This window comes from Mus caroli, unplaced genomic scaffold, assembly GCF_978045245.1.
Source record: "Mus caroli unplaced genomic scaffold, Mus_caroli_1 scaffold_19, whole genome shotgun sequence".
NCBI classification, from domain to species: Eukaryota; Metazoa; Chordata; class Mammalia; order Rodentia; family Muridae; genus Mus; species Mus caroli.
In genome coordinates this window covers 80653488-80670292 of record NW_028227274.1, presented here as the reverse complement: position 1 = coordinate 80670292, position 16805 = coordinate 80653488, and the positions used below count along the sequence as shown (strand labels likewise).

Here is a 16805-nt window from a genome sequence, read left to right as displayed (position 1 = left end):
AACAGCAAAAAAAAAAAAAAACAAAAAAAAAAAAACAAACCAACAACAACAACAAAAAAAACCCCACCTGTTTTCCAGCCATAGTATCTGCAAGACTCAAGGTTGCAAATGTTCACAGCGTTTGCCATAGATGACAACTTTATAGGACGTTCTGGGATGCCAGTGACTATACTCGCTGTAACTGCTGTTTAGTTCTTCTCTAGCCCATGAACCATGCAAGATGGGCACATGTCCCCAGCTATGGGTAGTGGAGAGCAGCAGAAATGCCAACGGACCTGCAACAGGCCCAAACATGGCTGAGCTCGGGGTTTGTGATGTGCTTGTCTGTAAGCAGGGTTCTCACTGCCTCTGCCTCCTGAGTATCAGGATTACAAGGGTGTCCACGACAACCAGATTGCCTACCCTCTCTCTCACTGATGCCCTTGCTGTTAGGATGGAAGTGGGCACCTCTGGCAGGAAGTGAACGGGAACAGTATAAAGTGTAAGCTGGCAAGTGAACCAGATAACACCTCTCAGCTTGTAGGCAACCTTCTCTTGTCCTTTGCCTGGGACCTGCCACCCACCTCTAGTTGGACAGGGACTTGAGGAGGCTTCAGCTTCTGGGAGCACTGCCTCCCTAATTCTGGGTTTTATTCTAGCATGGGAGCCTGCATCCCTATCCCATACCCATCCAAGTCCTGGCTCAGCAAGGTCCAGCTTTGTCTGTCCAACTCTCCGTCTTTGGGTCGGATCAGGTCTGTTGACAGACGGCTGAGGCTTTGACAGAAGGTTATCCCAAATAAAGAAGCCAGTCGGCAGGACAGTTTGTGGCCCGTGACCACCATGTAACTGTCATCTCTAATAAAAATGTGAGCTGGAAAATTCTTAGAATTTGTTAAGCGCAACTTTGCATCCTTTAAAATGGCTGTGTACAACTCTGTAACTATAGGGATGGCTATAACTGTACGGGACACACCGGGAAGCATAGCTCTCGGGAGGATGAGGACGGAGGATTGTACTGAGTTCTTGGTTATCCTGGGCAACATAGGAAGATCTTGTCTCAAAACCCAAATAAACAGGGCTGGGAGGATGGCTTAGTGGTTAAGAGCTTGTTGCTCTTGTAGAGGGCCTGAGGTTTGGTTCCCAGCACCTACATGGTGGCTCACAACCATCCATAACTACAGTTCCAGGGGATCCTAGGTCCTCTTCTGATCTCCTCAGGCGCCAGGCGTGCACATGGTGCACATAGATGAATGCAGGCAAATGCCCATGTGCATAAAATAAATAAAAACTAAAACCGCCAGAAACCTAAATAAAGAAATAAATAAAATCAGGAGCTGGCATAGCCACACACTTCTGGCTGTGCACATGTGGACGCTTTACCATTCACAGAGGTTCTGCCCTGCCCCCCTCCTCACATCCGAGGAGCCAAAGAAGCAGGAAGCAAAAATCGCACAGCTCTGCCACATCCCGTGTGACACAAGACATCTGACTTGCCATGTCGTTGGCCACATCTCACACTTAAACCCCAGCACAGCAATCACGGTTGTCATAGCTGCATCTTTATGTGATCTAGACCTCATTGTCTTTGGCTAATCTATTGCTTCCTGTGTGCCGCCTTACTATAGACCGACTCAAGCCGTGGGCAACAGAGACAAGTGCTTGCAAACATTTCTGACGAACATGTTTTCCACCAACACTGAACACCTGCAGGTTCGTCTCCATCACCTGGACCTTCTGGTAACTTTCCATAAGATTTGACCTCACCTGTGTGCCTGACAGACGCATGAACTAGGGCAGCAGTGGAAGGAAGAGGTGACCCTGCTATTCAGCCATCCTTGCCTGGACCACCTGTCAAACCTCCGCAGCTTGCGCACACATCGAGCAGTGTCTGAGTCCTGGACTGTCTAGAAGGAACCAGTCACTCCTGCAGAGCAGTGGCGCCCTCTTCTGGTATATGGTATATATTACTAGAGTTGCTAGTCTTCAGGAGCCACCCTGTTTTGAGAGCTCTGAAGGAAAACGGGTGGGGCCTGTTGCCTTTCTTCTCCACAGCCTTCAAAAGACAGGATGGTTTGTGCAGTGTGGGTGTGTGGCTCAACAAAGTTTAAAACCTGGCCAGCTGAAAAATACTCTGGTTCCTCAAAATGGGGTCAATGGGGTCACCATGGTTCCCTAGGCTACCGTGCTGCAACATTTCCTTCCTCCTATGTATCCAGGCAACCAGGCCTGAGGTGTAACCACAGTGCCGACAGAGGAAGAGGATGGAGAGACTTAACTCTGTGCCTGCTGAGACACTCCCCTGAGACCGAGGCAACCTTTCAGTGGTATTTTACCCGTTAACTAAGGTCTCAAAGCTTGCATGCAGGATTGCCTCTGGACTGCAAGAGGCACTGAGGAAGTGAGGCTGGATTTCGTTCATTGCCTTAGCTTGGGCCTTAGAGCCATCAGAGGTAGCACTTGTGCCCAGTCAACCCTGCCTGCAAACTTCTCTCTGGCTGTCCAGTTCATCCCATCCAAGAGCATTGTTTTAATGGTAATAGTATTTCTCTTCCGACCCCGTGATGTCCAATATCCTAGGGTATGTGCATCCTGTAAGAACGTGCTGGCTACAGGAGACAGGTATCACTAATTTCGACATCCTTCGCCTGTCCTCTGACACAGAAGTGAAACGATATCTGAGAGTTTAGAGATGACCACAGTAGGGCTGCAGTTGACTCCATATTCACAAAACGCAGTGAATTTGTCAAGGGGGCTTGCTTTTCTGGAATGCTATGAGCCCCCTGGACGGCCAGAGAAGCCCTTATGAAGCGGAGGGGGCTGGTTTCATCTGGAACCACTATCAGTTTATAAAGAATTCTCTGATATATTTCCTAGGTCTATGGTCCATGTTCAGGCTGGAGGGATGGCTCAGTATTACAATTAATATGAAGCCCGGCAACCTGAGTTCAATTCCTGGGACCCACATGTTGGGAAAAAGATTCAGCTTCCAAAAATTGCCCTCCTCTGACCTACACCTCTGACCTATACCCACACACACACACACACACACACACACACACACACACCAACCACCAATGAAAACAATAAAACAGCAACAAAACCAAAAAAGCCCCAACCAAACTAAACCAAACAAACAAAACAGAAAAGTCAGCCAGGGTCACTGGAGTTCTTTTCTTCATGTGTCATTTTTCGTCGTTAGCCTGGAACCCGTGTACATCCCAGAGAGGGCCAGGAGGCCAGGTTATCAAGATCAAGGGCAGGGCTTCGGCAGCTCACCGGATCTTTGGTCTGTACTGCTGAGGATTGCTGAGGACTCCTTGGGGCCCAGCCTCCCTGACTCAGGGTTGAGTGAACCTAGGACACATCTGCAGGCAGCAGGTTCCTCACACACCACTGGGCTCTGACTCACCAGTACCGGTATGAGTTGTGCATGCGTGAGGGTGACTCGGATCCTACTGTGTCTACACTGCAAGAGCTCTGAGGTGCCTTCATGCCACAGGCGCGAGTATATCTGTGTCTCAGACCTCAGGAACAAGCACTAGCCACCATGTTGTGGAGAGACCCGCAACTTCTGCACTGCTCTACCTTCAGTCAGGGTGAAGGCGGCTTCAGGGCAGACAGCTTCAGGAATCAGTGTTTATACAGTCAGAGGAGGATGCTCACAGAGGCCTCTTGTAAGACATGGTTTGTGCCTTACATACATTTTGTATGTGTGTACACACACATATACGTATATGCACAATGTTACACAAGGGCTGCTATCATTATAAGTAAACTAAAAATCGGTTCATTGGGACTAATGCCACAGCTCAGTGGTAGAGCAGTCACTTAAACATGTGTTCAACTCCTGAATTCAACCTCTACCATAACAAAATATCATAACGAATACTAAAGATGACACTAAAGAAAATGCAAACTTGAGCATATATATTATGCCTTCCCTTTGGTACCCCTGATACTCCTCTGTGTATATAGATGTGTGTTACTTCTATGGACATACTTAGAAAACACAAGTAAAGGGTCCCAGCAAACACAGTATAGGCAGGCATCAGGCTCTGTGCCATGCCTTGCCCTGAATACTTTAAACTGTATACTTTGCTGTCAGGTAGCCACAACTACTATCTTTTACTTTCCCCTCCACCACTAAAATAAACAAATAAATAAATAAACACCCCACTTCCTAAAGACAGGAATGCCCTCGGAAAATTCCCGTGGAAATGGACACAGCCAAAGAAACGGGAGAGCCCCTCCCCCACTGGCCTGCCAGTCACTGTATTTCCAGCCCCCGGTCATGGTTTTCAGTCCTGGGGGTCACATTGATCTCAGAGGCTTTTCAGCCACAGATATCTGCTCAGGAAGGACAAAGCACAAAAGAAAGACATTTTGAAGAAACCAAATTAATAAGCACGAACAATAACGAGACAGCAGGGTAGATGCTGCTGCCTAGTGGGGTAAAGTGTGAAGAGAGACCTTTGCATGGGTAAGTGGGGGCTAGGGAGTGTGGCTAAGGGCACTGGCTTTGAGTGACCTGGGCCATGATCCCTGCGGTGGCAGGGCCTGGCTGCTGTGTCCTCTTGGGACAGTGGGTTCTTACCATGAAGGCTGGCTCCCAGTTACACTTCCGTTCTCATGTCTTCCTAAGGGAAGACGAGACATAGCGTGCCCCTAGGGCTTTAGATAACCGCACTCCTCAAAAAAATCAGATGTGGGTGCTCTGATAGGAAGAACCAAAACCCGTGTGCAGGGAGGTGTGTGCCCGTGAGGCAGCAGAACGGAGTGTTTCGTAGACCACAGTTATTCCAACAACAGCTGAGTCACTATCTCCAGGCAGCCCAAGTACACAGGCTTTGGCAAGCTCACTTCCCCATCAGCGCGCTTTCAACAATGTGGGGCTTGCTGGTGTTCCCACACACTGGCATGGAGGGAGGGAGACTGCGAGGAACCCGAGGGGTACAGGGAGCAAAAATGAACACAAAAATGGAACAGGGTCCTAGGTCACGTGAGAGAGGGTCTCCCGGAGGGCAGTGATTGCCACACCCCTGCCCAGGCTTGTTTACAAATAAAGACAGAGGTGGAGAGATAGCCCAGTGGGTAGAATGACTGGCTACACACGTGAGTCATGAGTTTGGCTCCCTAGAATCCATGTAGAACCAAGTGCAGCAGTGCACATGTGTAATTCCTGTGCCAAGGGAAGGAGACGGAGGTGGAGACTGCTCTCTGGAAGTTCATAGATGAATTAGCCTGGTGTAAGCAATAGTGAACAAGATACCTTGTTTCATATAAGGCAGGAGGTAAAGACTCACACTCAGGATGTCCTTTGGCTTCCCCACAGGCACTGTGCCACGTGCAAGCTTGTGTTCACATCCGGAAACACGCGTACACAAAGACCAAACAAAACAAAACCAGAAGCAACAACAATAACAAAACCCCACAAAAACATGGATGGACCCAGGCCTCTGAAATACAACTTCCCCAGTAAGAATGCGTGGGCTCACAGTCCAAACATGATCGGGGGCTTTCCCCTTTTAGCTGCTACATACCAAACACATCACTGTCCTCTGAGGCCGTCTGAGAAAGCTTGCCCACGCTTCTCTTCTTTTCAGCCTCTCCTCGGTGAATCTCACCATCCTGAAAAAAATAACACACAAACAAACACAGTTAGACACATTCAGATCCATGTGGTTACATTGTCTTCAGTGGGCGATGGGGCTCAGCTCCGGGGACTCCTTTGCTCTGCCACAGCACTCACATGTGCTCTGGCTCCATCCCTGCAGATGCGTTCACAGGAAAGGGTTTCAGTGTCAGCCTGAGTAGAACATAGTAGCCAAGCAATTCCTGCCTGCAAGCAGACAGGCTGCCTTAGGTCACTCTTAGATTTCAGAGGGCTTACAGAGGCAGACTTGACATAGGACCATATTTCTTTGAATTCAAACTAAGGCTATTCAGAAGCCAATCAGGACTCTGGGGACAGAACCAACACTAACACTCAGTGATGCTTTGCTGTGGTAATAGTTAATCTCAGTCAGGGGTTTCTACCCCACCTTAGAACATTCAGTTCCCAGATAAAAGACACAAACCTTTATATTTATGATGAGCCTTTAAATAAAGCACCAGAGCTGGCCACAGTATCTACCCTCGAAGCTCTCAGTGCCTACTTCCTCATCAATCACGCTGGGGTAGGACTTGCCACGCCCCACCTGGGCTGCTCTTACTTTGACTGGGCAGCCTTCATGGCCATGTTTTCAAGGTTCATCTACCCCATGCCATCTTCTCCTCTCTCCTCCTCCTTCTCTCTCTTCTCCTCTGGTGGAGGTCCTGCCTCAGAGCCCAAGCCTAGGAACTGACACCCCGCCTACCTCTCTTCTGCCCAGTCATAGGCTGTAGGTATGTTTATTCAACCAATAGTTTTAAATTAAGAAGCAAGGTTACATAGCACCCCTTGATGAAGAGTTCCTCATTGGTGAGGAGACCAGACCTTAGGGGCTAGTATTTAGGATTACAATAAGTAGCAAAATACCAAACCTCAACATTGTGTTCCTGAGAGGGAAGGAATAGCCCACGGTGGGAGGGCTGGGCTGCCCCCCACTAGGTGCCTGGTACTCCCCAGGGACTCTATGATGGGAGCAAGGGAACATTTCCTGCCTGCTCTTTGGGCTTCCGCTGAAAATAAAGCATAGTTATGTTTTATTTTATTTTACTTTTTTTTTAATGTGTGTATGCATGGGTGTACATGAGGCCCCCAGGAAGCATCCACCTGGCTCTCTGAGACAGCATCTCTCCCCTGCTGGAAGCTTGCTGATTAAGCTAACTTGGCTGATCAGCAAGCCCTGCGGATCCACTGTCCTCTCTAGCACAGAGATTACAAGCAGACACCACCATTACTTTGCTTAACTTCAAATTACTTTGAGACAAAGTTTCACTCTACAGCTCTGGCTGGACTGGAACTTGCCAGGCAAGTCTTGAGCTTGCGGCCCCTCCCACCTCTGCCCCCTAAGTCAGATCATAGAAGTACACTACCATGAGTGGCTTCTGAGCTTTTGCGTTTGAGTTTAAATGCTTACCGTATAGTTAATTCGTAAATGTAGGGAGCAGCTAGTGTTCTGTTTCCTTATGTGCGTGCAATCACCTCACTGGTTAACTTTAATGTGCCATATTCAGAGAGCATATTGAATTCAGACCCAGCCTGGTGCTGGTGTAGCACTGAATCCTGCCTGCCCCTACTCCAGGCTCCCTGCAGTCCTCAGAGAGTGAGTCCCTGGGCTGCCTGGAGACCCTGCTGTTTGTTTCCAGATGGTGATTTTAGTCATAATTGGTTCTACACCAACTCTGGGTGGCTTCTCACAGCCGCAGCACCTCTGGGCAGGGAAACGTCTGCAGCCAAGAGAACAGGCTGCCACCCTTCCCAGACTCAGCACCCAGGTCCCTGTGTGGTTGTCATCGGCCACCAGTGCACAGCACCTGTCTGCACCAGTGCACAGCACCTGTGCCTCCACACCAGTCTGCACCATTGGTCAGTCCCTCCGTTCCTAAGAGCCTTTAGCCCAGGTCAGATACACAGTTTCATTTTTCTTTCTTCGCATGGGGTCTGTGGGAGGTGGAGCGGCAGGCAGGCAGCAATTGAGATAACAAGCCCCACCGTTCTAGCCTAGGTGTACAACGACTTAGACACTTCTTTGTTATCTTTGTTACCTTAGGCATGGACTTAACCTCTTGACCTCAGTGTCCTTTATTTTCCCCCTCCTTTGCTCTCCCTCTCTCCAGTGCGCCCCCCCCACCTCGCTCTGGCCTATAGGTTATTTGTTTCTCATTACAGATGGTTGTGAGCCACCATGTGGTTCCTGGGATTTGAACTCACGGCGTCTGGAAGAGCAGTCAGTGCTCTTAACCGCTGAGCCATCTCACCAGCCCTCAGTGTCGTTTTCTATGAAGAAGAAATGAATGCTCTATTAAAGGAGATGGAATAGAGGTGGATGCCTTCCAGGTATACCAGCTCCTGGTGCCCGTGGTGCTCTCAGCTTGGCTCCGTGTCTTTTTCTCTTGGTACGTGCATGTGGGATGCTGTTACCTGGCTCCCCTTTCTTGGTGTTCTCTTCCCTTACTCTAGCAGTGCTCTGTGAGGATAACTGGCATCCCTGGGGGCCAGAAAGCAGGTCCAAGAACAGCTCCCACTACCAACAGGCACACAACCCAGTCATCTGTGCACCTTGCCTTCAGAATGCATGGGGCTGCAGCCTAGAGAAGCGAGCACTGCAGAGGCAGAGAAAGGCTCCAGCGTCCTTGGATGTCCCGGGTTGGGCTGTGTATGAGTGATGGCTGGTGAAGCACTGGATATTTCCTGTATCTGGAACACCCCCACCCCACCCCCACAGATCTCTTGGTAGCGGGAGCCCAATCTGATGCCTGCAGAGGAGATAGGATTGACGACTGTGTGGGATTCAGACGTGGAGTCTGCCACTGGTTGTGATAGGAACGTGCATGTACTTGGGGTGGGTGGTGGTCCACAGGCAGTGTGTGTGGGGGATGCTAACATTCCACAGCAGACAGTCCTCATTAATGGAGGACCCAGCTGTAGCATCTATCTGCCTGGCCGTGGATGAGAGTCTCAGCCAGGGATCCCTTAGCAAACAAGTTCTGGGTGCTTACAGCATCAGTTACACGGAGGGTGCCTGTAAGGCTCCCCAAAGCAACTACCGCCAGTGTGGTGTTGTCTATGAGGTTAACCTACATTCTAGAAGCCAAGGCTCGCATGTGCCTGCTGAGGCTGGTGGTAGCAGACGCACGAAGCTTCCGACCCATAATCATATCTGCTATGTGTCTTTCCTCTCTTTTGTTTTTCAACAAACTTTATTCCTAGGGTCTTTGGTATCTATTACCATTCCCAAATCCTCCCCGAGTCTTAGCTGCTCACCTTCACTGCCCTCTATGGGGTTCCCTGTCCCTTAAAACATGTCTGTGTTGTAATTCCTGTCGCCCGGGACTCTGACCTTGTATGGAAACAGGGCCTTCAGAGAGGCGATAAGGCTACGGGTGATTAGTGTGGGCCTAGTCTACTGAGTGGAATCCTTGTCACAGGGAAAGCACACAGCCATGCAGAAGGATGGCCCTGACACAGACAGAAGCCAGGACACAGGAAAGACGACGGGGCATCTAGAACCAGGGAAGGCCGGGAGACACCCGCTCTGGCCTTTCAGAATATCGAACAAACTCCTTAACACTTCATTAAGATCAAAGTCTGGTCATGTAGGTTTCTGATTTATGTGACTGTTGTGGAAGCCAGCTTCAGACAAATGCTGGTCCACACAGCCAAAGATGGTGGAGAGAGGAAAGCAGTGACCTCAGTGCCAAGGATATTCTAGGATTCTAACTTATCAGGAGCCAGTAATCCATCTCATCTCTGAGAAAAACAGGAAAGAGAAACTCCCGTGGCCTTTGACCTTTCCAATGTCAGGGAGCCTTGCATGAGGCCTGAGAGAAGAGACCCGGGGGCTCCCAGCTTCATCCCCACCTTCTTCTTTGTCTTCCTCAGACCTGCTGTCCGTGACGGGCCTTCCTGAGACTCCAGACTGGAGCTGCCAAGCCAGATTTAGGCTGAATGCAGTGGAGGAATCCTGGTGTGACTCAGGACCAGGCACCTAGTGATGTGCTCCGAAGTAATCAGTGTCCAGGCACCTGGGTGACACACCATCCCAGAGGAGGGTCACCTGCCATTCAGTCATTCATCTAGTGGACATAGCCATTAGCATACTGCGTAGGTGCACACGTAGAAACACATACCTGTGTACATACATCCATGCATCCACTCACTGACAGCGTTTCTGAGTCTACTCACTCACAAGCGGCAGGTGGTTTACCTGGCATTTCGGGAGGATTAGTGGCCTGGTAGTGACAAGCATTGGGGATGCGAATGGTCAGAGGATACCTTAATATATACTGTATAAAGTTCTGGGAGGTAGCAGAAGAGGCTCTGGGAGAGGAAGATGTTTCAGTGTTCTGACTCACTCGGAGACCACTTAGGAGAACAGAGCTGTGCTCTGAAGCATGGCCACAGACCACCTAACTCAGAAAGCACATGTAAGAATGGAGTTTGAGAGTTTTAAATCCCTTTAAAACCCAATGGGTCATCAAGGAACAGGTTATAGACAGAAGTTAACTTCTCCCCTCCATAGAGGACGCCCGAGACCTTGGCAACCCTGAAGCATCTATGTCTAATATCCAAGACCCAAAGCAGATCTGGCATTCAAGGCAGGGACATGCACTTAGAGACCCTGGTGTCTGGACAGAGGACCACACACGTAGCCAGCAGACAAGCCTAGCTTGGCTACATGTCTTGGCAACACCACTTCAGAAACAGTTAGAGGGCTGGAAATTTAGCTCAGTCGGTAGAGCGCTTGCCTCCCTTGCTTGAAGCAGTGTGTTTGATCCACAGCCCCACACGGATGAGTGTGGTGCTGTCATCTCAGACCGAGGAGGTAAAGGCGGGCGGGGTCAGGGGTCAAATGTTTAATGGCTAAACATGCAGTCAGTTCAGGGCTACATGAGATCCTCTTTGTAAACAATGTTCAAATAGACATGAGTGTCAAAAAAAAAAAGAGATAGAATTTTCAGGAGAGCGGGGGAGGGGGGAGGATAAACATTAAAATATAAGAAGACTATCTGTCAGAGCTTATGAGCTTTGCACCCTTCCTCTCAGACATCTGGGATAAGTCGATGTGGATGCTGTCCTCTGGCAAGTATATAAGCAAGGACCATCTGCTGGCCCTGGGTAAGCACGGTGTGACACTCATTCCTCTTTCCCTCCCCTCCTCCTTTTGTCGAGTAGGTTCTGCTTGTCAGATCCTGTTATCTCTACTCCAGTTGTCACTTGGTACCCCGACTGGAACTAGGGGTGGGCTGTAGCCCTCAAGCACAAACCTCATGTCAGACCTCTTGGCTCCTGGTCTTCCCTGTGGCTGAGAGCTAGGGACTCTGACATGTGCTCAGCCACGGGGCTGTGGAACCTGGGCCGTGCCAGGGCACCCTGCCACGGTCTTCCCAGAAAGGCGACTCGGTGAGTCTGCCGGTGAGTCAGAGGCGCAGGGCCATCGCTAAAACCTACAGAGCCACAGATTTGGGACCCAATGCCTAAGGAGGTCACACACTACACAGCCCTGGAGGACACCTGACATTCCCGGCTCCCAGTTCCGGCTTCAGTGCGGGAATCAGCAGAGAGGTGTCCAAAGTGACCAGGCAAGACATCACGGACAAATGACAATGACCTAGTACTGCTCAGCTGAGAAGAGATGTCATCAAAGAGCTGCCACCCTGGGGCCCTCAGGTTGAAGGGCAGCTGAGTCCATCAGGTGAGCCTATGACAAATCCAGGAATGGAGGTGTCAGTAATGATGGCACAGCAGGGCATGCAGCCTAAGGCCACATTTGTCTCCACTGTGGTGAACACAGTTTAGTGTCCATTCTCAGTGCCTGGGATTGGAGACTGGAAGCTGGGCCCTCCCTCATTTCTGGGACACATGGAGGACCAGTGGAATGTGGCCTTTCTTGTCCTCTGCCTTTCTCCTTCACATACAGGATCCAAATTCTCTCTCCAGTGTCCTTGAAGGCACCTCTGGGCCTCCGCTGCTCCTTGAGCCCCATGTGATACAGACAGGGGCAGTACCTCCCACAGGGCACATGTGCAGCAGACGCTGGGTTACTATGTGATGGAAAGACTCCTGTCTATTTTAAAATTTAAATCTGGTGACAATGGGGCCAAAGTCGTTAAACTGCTGAAGAATCATCACAAGAAAAGGTCCCGTGCGTGTTAGTCAAAAACTACAAAAGTAAATAAATGAATAAATAAAAGTTATAATTTATTCCTGTTCACTGCCCCCTTCTTTCTTTCTTGACAGGGTCCCATGTATTCCAGGCTGACCTCAAAGGCCATGTAGGGCTGAGGGTGACCTGCAACTCTTGCTGCTCACAGCTCCACAAAATGCCCAAGTCACAAGCTTGTACCACCAGACCGAATTTTATTTTCTCTAAAGCAGATTCTGTTCTTTTTTCTGACTCTACTTTGAGTTAGGATGGGTAACAAGGGAACTGGCTGGGGCTAGTGAGTAGGCTCAGACAACAGGAGTCTGATTTCTGGATTCCAGGGTGGAAAGGGAGGCCTGCATCCTGAAAACATCCCCCTGACTTCCACTTGTATGTCATGGCACCCTCAAACACACACACATACAAACACACACATACACATACACACACATACCCCTCATATACATGTACACATAAACACTCACACACACACACATATACACACATTCACATTCACACACAAACACACACACACATATACACACATTCACATTCACACACAAACACACACACACACATACACACATTGACATACATCACACACACACATACATCATACACATACATACACACATACATCACACACACACATACACACACATATACACACATTCACATTCACACACAAACACACACACACACACACACATACACACATTGACATACATCACACACACACACATACATCATACACATACATACACACATACATCACACACACACATACACACACCGGACCACTCTATATTACACAAGAAAGTAAAAGAAAGTGCATAGAATGGGAGAAGTCCTTGGAACTCTTTTATCTGATGTGTATCAAGTATTTATAGAGTAACAACTCCCACAGGTCAACAGCAAACACAAAGTCTAATTTAAAAAGATGGTGGAGGGTGTTTTCTCAGAGAAGCTGACCAGTAGACTATGAAAGATGTTCAATATCCTTACCTCTCCACCGTGCACATCAAAGCCACAGTGAGACCTCCATCTCACACACTAGGAAGACTGTGAGTGTGGGTGAAACTGCACCCCCAGGCCCAGCTGGTGGGCATCGCAGATGGGAACTTCAGAACCAGCCCTGGGCACATGTGATGGGACCCTTAGATATAAATGCAGCACACATCAAATGGTCCAATCATAACTAACTGTAGGATGTAATAGGGGATCCTCAGACCAGTTCTGCATCAGGTTGAATGGTACAGCTGCTGTGGAAAGTTCTGGCAATTTCTCAGAAAGTTAAACACAGGTGAACAATGAATTATATACTGTATTCCTAGGTGTATTCTTGAGAGAAATGAAACACAAGTTTATCCTAAACACCTGTATGTAAATATCCATGGAAGCATTATTTATAATAACTTCATGGAGGAAGCATTCCATATACCCATCAACCTATGAGCATGTAATTAGAACGTAAGATATCTAAACAATGGAACTTTAGTCAGGAGAGATGGAAGAAGGGAGGGAGAGAGAGAGGATAAGGAGAGAGAGGAGGAGAAGAGAGGAGAGGAGAAGGGAGGACAGAGGGAAGGGGATGGGAGGGAAGAGGAAGGAAGGGGAGAAAGGAGGTGAGGGGGGAGGAGAGCAGAGAGAGAAAGAGAGAACGGGACAGTAAGACACATATGGCAGCATGGACAAACTTTTAAAATGTAGTATTTTAGGAAAGATGCCCCACACCAAAGGCTACCCAGGTGATCCCATCCAAGTGAGCTACTATAACGGGAAAATACAGAGACAAAGGACTGGTGGCTTCTGAGAGATGGGGAGACAGCTGGGAGCAAGGTGTGGTTTGTCCTAGTCGGCAAGTTGTAAAACTCGATGGTGTGATGATGTCATAGGATGCGCTGAAACTGCACGGAGCCTTCTCAGTCTGTAGGTGGACGAACTACATCTTAGCAAAGGTGTTAAACACACACACACACACACACACACACACACACACACACAAATGCACACACGTGCACACATGGACACACACGCATATGCACATGCACACACATATGCACACACATGCACACACATGCACAGGCATGTGTACACACACACACACACACACACACACCCTACAGAGCTGGAGTACAGCTCACTGATGAGCTCTTGTCTAGCATGAGAGGCACCAGGTTCCACGCCCTAGCACTAGAAAAAGAGAAGATTAGAGGAAAAATGTCCCACACCCATTAAACTGTTTGCAGGTTTGCCCCAAGTGAGAGCTTTGGTGCACTGTGTGCAGCAGTCTGGTCTCAGGCATCTCTGAAGCCACTTTCCAGTGGAAACACCTCCTTAGCTTAGTCCTGTAATACCTTAGCTTTACAGTACAGCAGTCGGGAGATCTCTTTGGGATGTGATTAAGAGTGCAGAGGTCTTTAAATAATGAATGCAAAGAAATGTGCTAGGGGTTTTTGTTTAAGCTCCGGTTTTGGGAAGTCACAGCAGGATAAACATTACTCAGTGTGGCACTGAAACTGCTCATTGAGGTCTGTTACGCAACTGGACAAACTGGCTTCTATTTTAGGAGCACAGATACCTTGCTGTTTATTCCTGGTTGCTCCTGCTACACCCCAGCTGGCCCAGTAAGTGAGCAGGATGGTCCCTTCAGGAGGGTGGAAGAGAGAGGGATGTGTCTGCTCAGCCCGGTGCTGTCAACTGCAGTTTAGTGCCCAGTGAGTTTCATGATTAACAGAAGCCTAAGACGAACTCATCACTAAGTGAATCGAGTCAGCCTCAGAAAACCAACCACCACACACATTCTCTCTCTCGTGGGCCCTATATTTTATGTAGATTCACAGAGCTATAGGGACGGCACAAAGCAAGACTATCTAGAAAGTGAAGCGGACGAACAGAAGAGGGTTCGTGACACACCAGAGGACAGGGGGCTCAAAGCATTTTAAATACTTGTGTGACAATGCCCTTACATAGCCCAGAATGGTAACTAACAAAGTAGGTTACAGAAGGATATTTATTTAATTAAAAAGGAGCCACCTTTTAGCAACAGAATAAGGTGACAGAAGCCTTTGCTATCTTTTGGAAGGCAAATGCTTTAGTTTTGGGTAGTACACAACTGTTTTGGTTATCTTCCTATTGAATAGGAACATTCTCCTATGTTTCTTAGCGGTCCCCCATTTAACGGCTTTAAGTCAAGTCCTGTCTTTGAGATAAGGCCTATCTCTGTTTAAAACAAAACACTAATATATCAAGAGTGCAGATGTCTCCCTGAATATATGTGGATCTTCAATATGCAGAATCTTCCCGGGTTCTTCCCTCTTGCAGAGCAAGCAGCTCACGTGGGCAAACCCGGTACTGTCGAGGTAGGTAGGCACCCGTTGCTAGATGACAATCAAAGCAGCTCAGGAAAGATCAGAAAGACACAGAAGGAACGCATCAGTGCAATGAGATTAAAGGCGGAGCCAGAGAGAAACTCCCTGGGTTTTGCCATTGTGGCTGCACTCTGCCCTTTTGCCTCAAAGAACCACACCCAGGTTGTGAAATGGATCTTCCATTCTATCTCAGCAGGGCATCCTTCAAAGCCATCTCTGTGGTCCCGGGGCCTCAGGGCGAATCATGGGGAGTAGCAAGCCTTTTTAAGCTTGCTGGGAGGGCTGGGGTATAACACAGCTGGCTGGCGTCAGGTCCACACAATCCAGGGCACAGTCAATCACTTGAGCTTTGGGAAGGATGGACTGTGGGTGGAGAATATCCTGCACACAGCATGGAGCTGCCGATCACCAAGATCAATTAAGGCCAGCTCCTCCCTCGACAGCATCTGAGTGTGGAGTTCTTTTCAAAAATGCACTCAGTGGAAGGCGCCTGTGCCCCAGATGCCTCTTGGTTTACACGTGGTGATAAAAATCAAACCACAACGTGGTTACCAGAAGATCCAAGTTGTAAAGGTACGAAAACCTTCTAGAGCTTTCTACCCCTGTGCACAGGTCACATGACAACGACCCAGGAAGCACACACATGGGTTCTTCTGAGCTAGTTGTGGAGCGAGGCTTTTAAGCAGGACCTAAAAAGATGTTGCACTCAGTTCCTTCCATGGGGTTTGATCCTAGGTGCTGCGTGCTCAGTAGCTGTCTTGTGACCGTTGAGGTGTTGACTGGGAGGGCGGGGGCTGGGCTGTCCTTCCTCAGAGTGCTGAGGTACTGTGGATTCCAGCATGGAAGGAGAAGAACTCATGGGTTTCGGAAGACCTCCTCAAAAGCAGCACCCTCTCCCGAGAACCAAGAGCCCTATGCCAGATTTCCTATGGAAACACAGCAAATAATCTACTTCGAAAGCATCGAACTCCACCTCCGATTGCTTTAATTCATGTTATTTAAAAAGTGTAAATGCAATTGCTCTCCCGGTCACTGTGGCCTTTTGGAAATTAAACAAAACAAACGGAGTCATGAGTGATGAAAGTAAATGGCAAAGGCTAAAAGTGCAACCTGGGGCCATGACACGACCTTCTCCTGGTGGAGGAGGGGCAGGATGAGGAACTGTGCCCAGTCTATACCACTGAGTGTGTGAGGGGCTTCCTTAGCCTGGGGGAGGGCAGGCGCACCTGGTAGCCTTAATCTGTGCTCTGACCCCCGCTTCCATTTCTTTGTCATCTCTTCCCACCCTGGAAGAACCCAGAGTGAGACCATTGTATTTTATATTATGGAATTCCGCTGCTTAGTGTAGGCAGAGGCTCCCAGCACAAGGAACAAGCAACAAAAAGCTTCGGGAACGAGAGCTCAGCTCCAGGATAGGGGAGAGAAAGCTCAGAGTAGCTCTTTTCTCTGCTCATGAGGATTGCCAGAAAGGAAATGGCCTCTCAACACTCCCTAACTCAGCTTTGCCCTGCCCCCATTTACCTGTAAGGTTCTCGGTCATGTGCTCAGTACAGTTATGAACTGGTACAGGGTGAATAATCTATGTGGCCGCGATCCTCTATCACCACAGGCTGTTTGCACAGTTGGGGCCGGCCTTGTTTATTTACTAAGGTGTGTGTGGCTG

General features: G+C 48.8%; 1 protein-coding gene across 3 annotated transcripts in view; it reads right to left on the bottom strand.

The window, feature by feature from the left end:
* Nucleotides 1-16805, bottom strand: part of Mbp (myelin basic protein) — a 110726-nt gene that overhangs the window by 58229 nt on the left and 35692 nt on the right. For all 3 annotated transcript variants that reach the window (XM_021150283.3, XM_029471817.2, XM_029471815.2), the window contains exon 3: nucleotides 5523-5610. In XM_021150283.3, the coding sequence (XP_021005942.1) occupies nucleotides 5523-5610 (88 nt within the window). The remainder of the gene's footprint in view (nucleotides 1-5522; nucleotides 5611-16805) is intronic.